General features: G+C 43.7%; 1 protein-coding gene across 1 annotated transcript in view; it reads left to right on the forward strand.

Moving 5' to 3' along the window:
* The first annotated feature begins 758 nt into the window (after positions 1-758).
* EML1 (EMAP like 1) overlaps positions 759-13,998 on the forward strand; it is a 131,229-nt gene continuing 117,989 nt past the window's right edge. The window contains exon 1 of the mRNA XM_074908645.1: positions 759-860. Within this exon, the coding sequence (XP_074764746.1) occupies positions 833-860 (28 nt within the window). The 5' untranslated portion in view covers positions 759-832. The remainder of the gene's footprint in view (positions 861-13,998) is intronic.

The following is a 13,998-nucleotide window of genomic DNA, read 5'->3' on the forward strand; positions in this document are numbered from 1 at the left end:
CACATAAACATTTCCAAAGATTAAAAAAATAAGTTGTAGGAACAGCCACAAAATGCTTCACTAAGGCAGCATTAAAGTGGCATATTTTAAGCAAGCAATAGTCATGAAGTTTTAGAGAAATATGCACTCAGAATTATATCATATACCATGAAACAGCCTTTAGTAACCATGTCGCAAAAACAATTTATGGGATATTACAGTATAAACTAAAGATTTTTTTTTTTCCTTCCCTCTTAAAACAGATACACCCTGGCTCCTGCTCCCTCTTCAGCCACAAGTATTTCTGTTCGGACCCTTATTTACCCTGCAGACCAAGAAGCTGCAGAACAAGATGTCAGAGGATTTTCCCCAGCCTACCAGCTCCCCCCTGCTGCCCCCCCGGGAAGCAGGAGTGCCCGGGCAGTGGGGCTCCCACCACCAACCCCACTGCACAGCAATTAGCCTGGTTCTCCAGAGCAGATTTGCGGCTTAGCTCTTAAAAGCCGTTTCATAAATATTCGATGGCCTTTCCGACAGGGTAATGTGCCTCTGTGACATTAAAGAGGAAACTCTGCGAAGGGGAGGGATGACAACAAATTTATCCACCAATAGCACACTCTTTTGGCACAAAAGCACATTCTTATCTTTACATCCCATAATGAGAAGGCAGGGACGGGACTGTTGCTACAGCTCTCTGGGTGGGTAGATGTACAGTGTAAGAGAAGGGTGGCTGTAAATTGTTAGATATTCCCCCCCCCCCCCCCCCCCCCCCCGCCTTTGCAAACAGAAAGACCCGTGCTTGCGTTCCTGCTGTGGTTTTCCTAAGCCCCCGGTGAGGAGGACTTCGAGCACGATGTCAGACTGCGAGGGACTGCCTGTGGGTAAGCGCCAGATTTATATTTACCCCAGTGTCCTGCCGACTAGTTCACATTCTCAGATTGCAAAGTCACACGCGAAGCTGCTTGCTTTTGAAGGGAGCTGGAGCTGTGGCAGGGAGAGGAGAAACTCCCTGCAACCACTGCAGATCCTGGTGCGGTTCCTTACGAGTCCGTGGTGGAGGGCTGGCGCGGGTGGTGGTGCCTGGATTTTCTCTAAAGGCACGGGCTAGATAGAAGGAAGGGTGCAGTAATTCAGGCAGATGGTCTGAAGTGTCTGTGTCCGGAGACATGATGGTATTGATGTGGGTAGTCTTGAGCTTGTGAAAGAGTTTCTGGGGATGGGTCCTGCAGGACCAAGTGCACTGTGTATGTGTCCTGTTCTTGCCTTGATAAACCTTCCTGGACAGTAACGGACGCAGCAAGGGCAGATGAGCATAATGTGAAGGGTTTATTTGCTGAAAGGAAATACAAATGTACCTTTTTTTTTTCAAAATAAGTGCCTTACGTGTTTTGCCTATATCTGGGAAGGAATCCTTTACTAGTACTTATGGCTGTATATGTCAAACTTCACTGAGCAGGAGACTGTGTCTGCAAGAAGCATGTTTCTCAGCTGGGTTGTTTTTTTTTACTTCTATAGAATTGTAAACACTCACTAGACTGCCTGCACAAAAGAAAACTCTTGTCAAAATGCTAGAGTAATTCTCTGCCGCGGCATTTTACTAATAAAGAGATGGACCATCAGAAACATTTTTTTGTTTTGTTTTGTTTTTCTTTTGCCATGGCAAGCATTTATCTTTTTACATATGTATATATACATATATATGTACATGTACTGTGTAGCACTCGTGTTTCACTGGCCTGTGCAGGCTGTATGTCAGAGATGAGGATCTGGGCTAAAAAGTGGGGCAGGAGGAGAAGGCTGCTGCAGTGCTTTTTTTTTAACTCTTCTGCTTGCTTCCATTTTACCAAAACAATCCCAAGTCCAAAAATGTGCACTCAAAACCGGAGTGGAAAAATATAAATTATGTATATGGTGCAGCATGAACTTCGCCATGCGCAATTCCTTGTGGCATTGCTATCGTTGTCTAGAGAGGAGAGATGAACATGAGTATTTCCTGCTTACCTTCTCAAAGGGCTGATCTGTTAACCAACAAAGCTTTCCTTCTTCAGGCTTTGATTTTAAGGGCCTGACCTCAGTTTGCTTGTTAAGCACTCTGAGTTGAGGGTGGGATATTTCAGGGTGACAGTGACAGTATTTAGCTGGCATCTGATATTAATGATGAAACTGATATTGAGTGTGCATGGCATGTTGTGTGCAGAAGTTACTGATATCTCAATTACCTTTGCTGATGAAAGGACCTAGGACGTTTCCTCCAGAAAAGCATTTGTACATGCATCATTTGAGGAAAGGATGCAGTTTGTTACGGGCAGGAATGAAAATTAAAGATAAAATGATGTTTAGATGTGGACGTGGATTGGAAACATGCCAGCATACGCATATGCAGAGGAAAGGTTGATTTCTCTCTGTTCCCCCAATAATCCTCCCACATCCCGCAGCCAGAGCTGGCCCTGCCTCCAGCCCAGCTCCCTGGCAGCAGGGCTCACCCCACAGCCTGCCGCTCTGCCCCACACTGGGCACAAATAACCAGTCAGCCACTGCACGGGCCTTGCATAATTTTCTGGTTCATGTATAGATATGTGCGTGTGTATATGCATATATATAAATGCACACAAAACTGGCACTTGAGATAGATAGAAATGGTGGCACTCCTGCGGAGTTATTAAGCAGTTTTAGTGAACTGGTTGTTGCTGATATCTTGGTTTTTGTGCCAAGGTATTTTGAAATCAAATAATTCTCTTTGTGGTTATTGCTCTTTTGCTATTTCAGAGTTTAAAACTTTAGCCATAAAAACTCCATTAAAAGGTTGCAAAAAAATCAGCATCAATCTTTCTAAAATAACGATTAATGTCCATTAGTGCAGATATACCAGTTTGCTGAATCCAATGAGCACAGTAAGGCTGGCGTTGTACTTTTAAAATTAATGGTTTTGAATGCAGTCAGATAATATAACTGCAAAAAGTTGTTACAGTGACAGATATCATTAGCGACGCAATGTGGCTAGAATCCAGAGCCCGGCTTATATCACAAACCATACAGATGTATGCATGCATCCGTGTATACACATGCACACAGCTATAAATAAGTTTAGCCAAAGCACAATATCAGTGTCAAGTGTATGTATTGCCTAACCAACCTCTTTGCAAAGGGTATGCCTCATGAACAACCTGGAGAACTGCGGTTTGTAGTTACAGTAAATTAATGCCAGAATTTTTAGACTGCTTTCAGCCTACACAAGAATGTTGCAAGAACAGCTGCGTAATTGTTCCCTCAGACAAGCAACTCAGAGGGAACTGCTGAATACAATCTTTGAATTAAATAGCTGGTATGAATGGGTCGATATACCAATAATTTTTCAACAAGAAGCTTTATTGGGTAAGAGTATCCTACTTCTGTGCTGGAAATGGTTATGCAATTTTTCAGGATGAAAGCATTGACTGTTTTTAAATCTCTGTTTTATGTTCAATTCCAGCATGGCTGCACGCTTTCACTAATGAGGAATGAAAAATTAAACATGTGATGCAAACAAAGTTTTATTTTGTTGTTTGAATATAGCACAGAAGACATAAAAAAAGGATCCTAGATGTCACATTGCAGATTAGTGTACAGTCATTTTGGACTGAATTCATACCAGAAAAGGCACTTGAAAGCATCACTATCAAAATGATTTATTAGTGAACAGAATTCTAAAATTTACACTGTTAATTTCCCATTGTAACATGGGAAGATAAAGAAGAAAGATCAGTCACTTCAGGACAAATGCACTCCTATTTTTTTCTCATTAGCAATTATTGACATACTGATGTTATTCATTAGTGCCAGCTACATAGATTTCCTGTCATTCCTACATGCAGATAAAAGAAAAGCACATCAATTATTTAAGTGATTCCTCTTGTGTGTATTATTTTTCTCTTGTAAGGAGACATAGTTCAGTCTCTGTACGACTGAACAGCATTTCACGCACCCAGCATTTTGATTAGGAATATATGAGTCATGATGGTTCTGGTTCCTAACACAATCCTTTTGACTTCAGAAAAACCTCTGAAGTCACGCAAAGGTTCTTAAAGTGACTCTTTCCTTATTTTCTTCTTTCTTCTTTCAGCCACAGACTGACTGAATTACTTGGGTAACTTTTTGTGGGTAACGTCACTGTTGCAATAGTAGAAGGTATTCAGCCATAATAGATGAAAATTATGTTGCCGAAGAAGGAGTAACTATTCAGATGCCAGGAGTCTCATAATGTATATATTTTCTTTGTTATTTACTACAACAGGGCTAAGAAGGGAAGAAATAGAATTGATGTAGCTTGTTCTGCAGCAGGTGGCAAGCGAATCTAACTGAATTTCCTTAAAATTCCTTCCAAACTTTTATTGGCCTCGTTTCAATAGAGGAGGAAATAAGACCTTTCATCTGAAACATGTTCCTGACTCTTTAGCTAAGTACTTCCTTTCAAAGCTAAAATTACACATTTCAAACATGTCTTTAAGACAGACTGGAGCCAATTTGCTAAAATTGGTGTTTTCAGAATCAGGATATCCGAGGAACCTACAGGAATTTAGATTTCCTGAATTTCAACACATATTCTGCACTGTCACGGGGAGTCCATTTATCTCAGCCAGAGAGGCTGCTAGTGAGTGAGACCTCCATCTCCCACACTGGGCTGTCTCTAAACAGCCTCTGGGAATCAAATATGACACGAATATATTTTTGTAACAAAAAATCATTAGAAATGACTCAGCACACGCATGAGCAGTAGCCCTGTCAGGTAAAATTGCCCCACTTTCATGTACCCAGAATAGGACTATGCTTTAAATTAATCTTTCATCAGATCTAGTTAAAACGTCTAGCTTTTTGTGGATAAATCTGTGTTCCCCTTAGGGAAAGAGCACCAGTTCTGCTTTGCATTCTAGACTTTAGATAAAAGATCTTGACTCAGACACTAATGTTGCCATGTGAGTGGTCCCACAGAATACTACTGATTGCAGGGTGAGACCGTAAGTAAAAGGCAACACACTGAAATCACCTTGCAGAATTGCTGTACAGTCTGCATTTGGTGCCCTGGGGTAAGCAGGGAAGCAGCAAGGTTTTTTCAGCATATCAACTCAACTACCTGCTGCAGGTGGGAAAGGTAATGGCATATCTTAAGCATCTCAAGAGAACAGTCTGCAGGATGAACGACAGCTCCTGACCACACTAAAACCACCAGCACTGGCTTGCACTTTTGGAGCTCCCTAGAAGTATTCCCCAGCCAGGGGAAGGTGAGGCCGGGGTGCTGGGGCTCCCATGCTTACAGACCTAGCTCTGCACAGTGAGGCATGAGCAATCTTGCAGTCAGTACTCTTAGAAACAAAAAACCACAACCCATATAATAGTGCTTTCAGCTTTGGGAATGTATGGGGGGAAACCTGAATGAAGAGTGACCATGAATGACTGCAGCTACAGCACTGTCATTGAAGCTGTGCAGCCTTGCTCTGGTTGCTGGACTTAGGTGCCTCTGTGGATTGTCTGAAGTCTGTCTAGGGATTACATCTGCAGGTTTATGAGTCCAGCCTTGCTTTTGGATAACTTGCTACATGCCACAGCCAAGTCATTTAAAAATGCTTTGCAGCTGCAATGGACATGACTGAGTCAAGCATCTTAAAGAGAGAAGGTAAAAGTGTCTGATGGTTAGTATAAATCCACAAGAAAGAAGCATTTCTGGATGCCAGAATTTAACCCACTTAGAATCACAGAATCATTTCAGTTTGAAAAGACCTTTAAGGTCATTAAGCCCAACTGCTAACCTAGCACTGCCAAACCCACCACTAAACCACGTCTCTAAGTGCCACATGTACACAACTTTTAAATACCTCCAGAGATGGTCACTCAACCACTTCCCTGCGCAGGCTGTTCCAATGCTCGAGAATCCTTTCAGTGAATAAATTTTTCCTGATATCCAGTCTAAATCTTCCCTGGTACAACTTGAGGCCATTTCCTCTCATCCCATCACTTGTTACCTAGAAAAAGAGACTGACACCCACCTCACTACAACCTCCTTTCAGGTAGCTGTAGAGGGTGATGAGGTCTCCTCTCAGCCTCCTTTTCTCCAGACTAAACAATCCCAGTTCCCTCAGCCACTCCTCGCAAGACTTATGCTCTAAACCTGTCAGCAGCTTCGTTGTCCTTCTCTGGACATGCTCCAGCACCTCAATGTCTGTCTTGTAGTGAGGGGCCCAAAACTGAACACAGTATTTGAGATGTGGCCGCACCAGTGCCGAGTGCAGGGAGACAATCACCATCATAGTAGTATTAAGCACTAATAGATAATTTCTGCAAAGTGATGAGAACCTGGAATGCTCTGTATTATTTAACAGGGTTTGTGCAGTGGTTTAAACCCGGGTGGCAGCCAAACACCACACAACCACTTGTTTACCTTTCCCCCGCCCCAGGGGATGGGGAGAAAATTGGAGAAGTAAAGGTAAGGAAAGTCATAGGTTGAGATAAAAACAATTTAATAGCTGAAATAAAATAAAAATAATCATCATAATAATAGAATATACAAATGAGTGATGCACAATGGAATTTCTCACCACCCACTGACCGATGCCCAGCCCATTCCTGGCTAGTGATCCTGGAGGAGAGAAAATCCTGAAGCCACAATCCCAGAAGAGGGATTCCACAATCCCAGCTAGCTCCCCCACCAACCCTCACCTATGTACAGAGCATGACGTTGTATGATATAGAATATGCTATTGGCCAATTCTAGATACTAAGAAGAAAAAATTACCTCAATCTCAGCCAAAGCCAGGGTGGTTTGGAACTGGTGAACACCTTACAGAAGTTTCAATCTTGATATATGTACCCCTTGGCAAACTCATTTCCTTTTGCATTTGGGAAATCAGGTCAGAAGATGAACATTAACTATCAGAGCCAGTCACAAGTTTTCCAGTAAAGTGTTCTTCCATCACAAAATACAGAGGTCACCAAATCAAAATGCAACATTTTGTAGGAAATTTCAGGACATTAATACCTTTCCAAAGACTACATTTTGAAAATTGAAATTGAGTGGGAAGTAAGGCAAAAATTCTTGGAAGGCTTGGGTAAAATAAACCCAAATATAATATCTGGGTTCCTTGGCCCAGTTTGATGCAAATGAAACTGAAATCCCAGAATTTTCTTGGCAGCTGGGAGTTCTCCTGCTGACCTGCCCTATCCCTCCCCCTGGAAATGCTGTGTGTCCCCAGTCTGTCTGAGCAGTGCCCCCAACAGCAGAGGCTGCACATTGAGGGGGCTGGCATTGGCAATAAAGAAGCAATCGTGATTTTATAAGGTTTTAAAGAGTTTTTGGAACATGAGGGTCAGGCAAACATGCAAGGAAAAATTAGTGACTCCAGTGCCCCAGGAACCCATGTTTTCCAAGAAAAACCCCAGAAGAAGATTTATGGTGACAAGCAAGCCCCAGAGACACAGGGTTGGGAGGCTGCCCGAGGCACACCTGGAAAGCCCTCTCTGCCCATGAGGCATTTCAAGACAGCCCCATGATCCAAAATATTTGGCCAGTGGTTCTGTAAAGAGTTAAAATCACCCGTGTTCAGCTTTCACCTACTTCACAGGCTGGTGAAGGCCTTGGTTAAATGGCTCCCTGCTGAGGAGGGACTGACAGGTTCAAACTGGGATTTCAAAGCCATGAATCTGCAGTGGCCCAACCATAGTCTTTTCTCATCCACCTTCTCAGATCTTCTGTTGAGGAAAAAAGTGCTTTTCCATTTGGGAGAAATCTGAGGCCTCCCAAATCCATGCAGCAGTTGCTCCAGTGCTGGGAGAGAGCTGGAGTGCTTGAGGCAGCTCCCCGTTTGCACTTGTGTAAAACATCACAGATGGCAAAAACGGTTCTTTGGTATCAAAAACAAAGAGGAAAGAGGCTCTCTCTGTTGCAGACAGGCCTGTTCCCAACAGGGATTTAGCCCAGCTTAGCCAAACATAGCATACTTACACATAGCTGTGTAGTACAAGCCCCATCTACTACTCATAAAGTTATTTCTTAGAACTAGGTTCAAAGTTTGCAACCTCTAGAAATAGGAAAAAGACAAATTTGGTGCCAACTCCCCTTTTCTCCTCCAACGCTTTGCTTAGGAGTAAGCACAGACTTAGGAGACCCAGACCTGCTCCTCTGGCTCGGCAGCCCAGCCGGCCACTCCTGCCTGGGGACAAGGAGCGGTTTGGGTGGCCCGTGTTTGGTGACACTGAGTGGTGTGTGTCCCATGAGAGTCCATATGCTTCATTTCAGAGGTTTACTGCAGGCAGAGTGGGAGCAGCGGGACACAGGTGTCCTGTCCCTGGTGCCTGGGGTAGTTAGGTGGGAGTTGACTTTGTCCCAGAAGTCTCCTGAGCAAAGGCACAGGGTTAGGCTGCATCTTCAGCATCTGCGTTTAAAGTGTAGCAGGTGAGGTGTCCTTCTGTGGACTAGCCTAAATATTTGGCTGGCAGACAGGCAGGGGCTGTGCCTGCTCACTGTGTTTCTAAAGCAAAATGTGTGTACGTGTGCGGTGTGCTACTGGGGCTCCAACTTGGGGGATCTGAGCTAGCAGAGATATTAATACCAATTTTTAGAAGTCTAAATTTGCAGAAATGTACTGAAATCGTTTCTGGAAGTATAAGAGAGGATTTTTTCCCCCTTTTTTTTCTTTTCTTCCTTTTTTTTTTTTTTTTTTCAGGGGGGAGTGCTGAAGAAGGATTGCTCTTACAGGAAGTCATTAGAGACAGTTGAAGTTAGCATGAAAGTTTGCAGCTGGGATGCGGGTTAAGGGTCTGGTTTAGGAAATAGAGAAGATGCTACATAGTTCCCGAGTGCTCCTCCTCCCCACCCCCACCACTGACAGGAGGATTTTGCTTATCTGCAGAAATACTTGGTAGCTATAGTCTGTCCCAGTGTCTGTGAGCAAGAGCACTTGCACAGGCTGTACAGCACACTTCTGAAGTCTTATTCCATCATGTTTGCAGTAACATAAGGCATGCAAAAAACAACTGATGTGTTTTTTTCCTCCTCTCCTCCATGCCTCACAACATCTGCAACATTTCCAACACAGTCTGTGTTAAGCCATTGGCATTTAGAAGCCATAATTGCATTTAACATTTGCTTCTTGCTGTCTGGAGCCCTCTCTTGCTACAGACCTGTTTTACAGGCAGTAATTTAGAGGGTGGGGCACCCTTCCTTTATATTGCCATTCAGACTCCAAACTAAATGCCCAGTTTGTCCTCCCACCAACCTGGTGAGGGCCGAGTCTCTCATCTACATCTTCAATTGCTGCTTTGTCCCTGTCATTTCTTTCTTTACTGTCTGCCATCAGCTCCCTCACCATACACTGATGGTTTCCACAGTTAAACTCATAGAATCATAGAATGGTTTGAGTTGGAAGGGACCTTAAAGATCATCTAGTTTGAACTCCCTGCCATGGGCAGGGACACCTTCCACTAGATCAGGTTGCTCAAGGCCCCGTCCAACCTGGCCTTGAACACTGCCAGGGAGGGGGCAGCCACAGCTTCTCTGGGCAACCTGTTCCTGTGCCTCACCGCCCTCACAGTGAATTTTTATTACCTTAGATCTCAAACCTCCTCTAAAACTCACCTAGAAGACTGGCAAGATCCCCCAAATGTTTTCTTCCTTGTGAAAAAGGAACTCCAGGGCAGAGGAATGGGCTCCTAAAAAACATCAAGTGCTGGGCATAGACCTGTTGATAGTGCCCAGGGTCAGTTCCCCAAAGGAGTCCTGGGTTTCATGGAGCAGCTGAAGTCACTGTTGAGTCAGTGAGGCACGTGGGGACTGGTCAGAGTTGCTCTTTGGTTCTGCACATGGTCTGTCAATCACAGAAATTACTCTTGGAAGAAAAGCTTGTCTCTGCAAGCCCTCACTCAAATGACTTCAAATTGGCTCAGTAAATTGGCAGTGGCCCTTGAGGAGTCACAACAAATTCCAAGAAGATTTAGGAGAGTACAGTGCTGTCCCCATCACAGATAACAGAGAGCATTTCAAAGAAGGGCCAATGGCTTATTCATCTCAGACAGCTCCTCCTGACCACCCAGGCAGGTACTCCCCCCAGCACCCCATCACTGCTCTCAGCACCGTTTGTGTGGCTCATGTTTCCATCACTTCAGTGCTCCTTGGGAGACCAAAGGCTTTTACCCACATGAGCTAGTGTAAGGGCATGAAATGAAGAGTTTGGAGAGATGTTTGAAAGGTTTAGGTCCAAAATCCCCTCATAAATCTGGAGACACTACCTGCCAAACCTGGCATTTCACGTAGCTCTCATCTATTTTGCAGATAAATATATTTACTTACTGCCTGCACAGCACTCATGCACACTTATCCTTTGTGCTCTTTGTGGAGCTGCAGGATATGCTACAACTTTCCCAATACCCCTCAGTCAACAGCACACTCAGAACACTTCCCAGTATCTAATAAAACTACAGTGAAAATGGTAAAATCCTTGCTGCTGCAACCAGCAGTGGGAGAGAAGCCCCAGGGCTGTTGGATGCGGCATATTTGTGTGAGTAGCCGCTCTCCTAGTCCACTCAGACAGGCATGGTCATTCCTGCTTCTCCCCAGAAGCTCTGATGAGAGAATGACCCTACACTTCAGCAGCCCCATGTGTTGTAAAACATGTCAAACCCCAGTAGGCAGCCAGCTACTCAGGCAAGGAGTTTCCAGCCTGAAGCCAGGGTTGGGTGAAAACTCCTGTAGCTAGACAACTCACCGAAGAGGCCTTGCTGACAAAACAAAGGAGTAAAAGCACACAAAAAATACCTGTGTGCAACATCTGAACACCTAAGTGTTCAGATACTAAGAGTATCAGCTAAAATACTCAAAAATCTACAGAGGTGACAGCAAGCTGAAGATCTCACATTGTACTTGATCATATCATAGGAATTAAGAAGGATGTAGCTTCAGGTTAAATTTAAAATTTGTGCATCTCCGAATCTCTGGGGGAAGGAAGAGTTTTAGGAGCCTAATCCAGACCTCTTGGAGCCAAGAGGACACTTTCCATTCACTACAGTGAATTTGGATCATGTCTCTTAAAATCTCAGAAATATCTTTATGCACCTGACATATAGGTACAGACTGTGGCTGCCTCAGCTCAGTTCTTCTTAAGACAGATAGCCTGAGCCCTGTGCTGTGTGGCTGGTGAGGTTTGCTGGGTGAGACCTCACCAGCAAGCACTGTTTTGGTGCGTGGGAAGCACCATGCATTAGTCATTCTTTATCCCAGCGTGATTGCTCAGAGAAACATATTTATATTTGCATCTAATTAAAACTCAGTGAATGTTTCATATTTCCCTACTGAAACACTAGTAGATATGACTTAGCAATAAGTCACAGCCATGTGTGTGGTATTACTCAGAGTTTATGTATGAGGGACTGAGGCACATGAAGATTAAGCCAAAACCAATTCCCACTGATGTGGGTGTCTAACTGGAGATGCTGAGGAGCTCTTTAAGAACACCCAGAAGAGCAGCATATTTCATATGTTCAAACTTCACTGGCAGATGTGAGCATTGGGCATGTCTGTAAATCAGATCCGTGGTCTTCTCTCCAGTATGAGGAGGTGAGGAATGTGCCACCAGTGACCATTTTTGAAGAGCTTGGTTTCAAAGTTGCTCTGTGGAGCAAGTCCTCTCCCTTTGAGAGCTGCTCTGCATCTGAGGCACAGATGCAATTTAGTTCCCAGTAATACTTTTCAAGCTAACTTAGCCTGAAACCATCCTTGATCTTCCTGGAATTGCATTCTTTACCTTGTTCAATATCTCCAAGACGTGAAGCTGTGTTGCTATGATAAACAGCTTATTGGAAACATATATGTCATAAAATGCAAAATACTCTGACACTTCATAACTAGATCTCTAGCAATAAGTATACTTGTTATAATACTAACTTGATACTTCACCAACTGTTTGGAGATACTCTACAGCATCAATAGGCTTGCACACAAGCACCTCTGATACAGGCAGCTTGTCCTTGGGACACTATATCTGTCATTTTCTACACCTCTTTGACCCCAGATCAGAGGCTGCCGGGTTTGTCCTGTTGCTACAACAGTCAGCTGGCCTTCTCACACCCATCTGATTTAGGCATGATATTGCAATCCATTTGTGCTGCAGGCATACAGACCACATGTGGAAAGGATTTTGAGAAGGAAACTATTATTTCTTGCATCTATCATAAATTCCAAATGGTATATTCAGGCTTAACTGTTTGAAAACAGACACTACATTCATGAAATTGAAGCAATTTCTCTGGGAAATTTCACCTAAACTGTTTGATTCATCTTAGTGCTGCCAACTCTTTGATGTTTATCATAAGCTTCATAAGTTTTGTTTGATTTTTTTTTTTTTAAAGCCAGGTTTCTTGGGTCATGAGTTTTTGGTGTTTGTCAAGATGTCTATTCACTGTCTGTTTTCACCCAGTCAGCAACATATGGGAAATCTTATGCCACTGGAGAGTGAGGATTTTTTTTCAAAGACATTTTGGTCAGGTATTTAAACAGCTAAGGCACAGAGAGAAGCATCATGTGGGAAAGTGCAAGAGAATGTGCAGAACAACTATGTCAGGCTGAGGCACATAGTGCCTACGTGTGTAGGCTGGAGAACAATATTTCTCTAACAAAAAACCTGTCTTTTTAAACACCAACCACATTTTTGCATGTTTTCATTTTGAGTCATTTAATGAAAAAATTGGAAAACTCCAGGGAAAATATTCAATCTGCTCACAGTTTTTCACAGGAGGAGTGTTTGTTTTCTTAGCAAACTCCTCTCCCACAATTATTTGGTTTCTTCAGATCTTTGGGGAGCCTCCCCACACACAAAGTAGATGAAGAGTCTTTTTGCTGTCCTTTACTACTCCCTGCCTACTCTGATGTCCTATAAAGCAGGGAGAGTAAGAAAACAGCTCTTCACTCTTCTCCCACTACACTGGAAGGAGACCATCACTGAAAAGTGACCAGATGACACATTTTTGCCGAGGCACCATGAGTTTTCCCTCCACACTGTAGGAGGCTCACTGCTCAGATCAATCAAAACATAACCAACACCAACGAGGCTTCAGCACTGTTTTTGTCTCTGGGTATGCAGAAGGACCATCAGACCCTGTGCATGAGCATCTCCCTGCTTCATGCTGCCATCAGGACCTCAGCAGGACAGAGCCAGTTCCTGGAGCAGCACAGGTGCTCCCATGCCTCATCCCTCACTCCTGAGGTCAGGTGTCCCTGCAGGGGAGAGGAGGTAGAGATGCACCACAAGGTACCTGAGAAAATTCACTACTCTATAGCTATGAGACACAATGGTAGTCAGGAGGAGAACACCTCTGTTTTGCCGAAGGGATATACAGACTTAGAAAATACTCAGTTTTCCTAAATTGTTTTTACTTTCTCCCACAGAAATGTGCCTCAAAGATGAGCCCATATTTAGCATTTGCTTTCTTTTCCTAATGAAGTTCAGCAGCTGCGTTATCCTAGATAATGGTGCCAAATCTTTAAATATTTTTTTGTTCTGAGGCTATTGCTCAATTGACAATCTGCCTTGTTAATTAAGCTGCCTTGTTAATTAAGGGACAGAGGAGAACTGGAGGCAACTGGACAATTTAATGAGTTGATGTGAAGGGCAAGACAAGGCTGAAGCGTGAGTCCATCCCAGCACAGCCCCAAGCCTGCCCAAACAGCTGTATCTTTGCCACTCGGAGTACCTGCATTCTTGGGAATGAACTTGGAGTTGTTTGGAGTGAGGAGCCAGCACAGGGAGATCAAATTTACTTTCCAGTACTTGATGCACTGCCTTGCTACAGACCAGCCTGTTTACAAGCTGGCTCCCTGGAGAACACCGAGGAGTGAGTGCAGCGTGCGGGCACCTGCTAGTACAGCTTCTCTAGGCTTAGTCTTGCTGTTCTGTGTGAAACTACTCATTACTTACCTCTCCTCTCAGCAGTTAATAGCATCTGATGAGTGCGCATACTCAAATTTCTGTGCATTGATCCAGTATTAGACATCACTAAAAGTGT

This window comes from Athene noctua, chromosome 6 (genome assembly GCF_965140245.1).
Source record: "Athene noctua chromosome 6, bAthNoc1.hap1.1, whole genome shotgun sequence".
Classification (NCBI taxonomy): domain Eukaryota; kingdom Metazoa; phylum Chordata; class Aves; order Strigiformes; family Strigidae; genus Athene; species Athene noctua.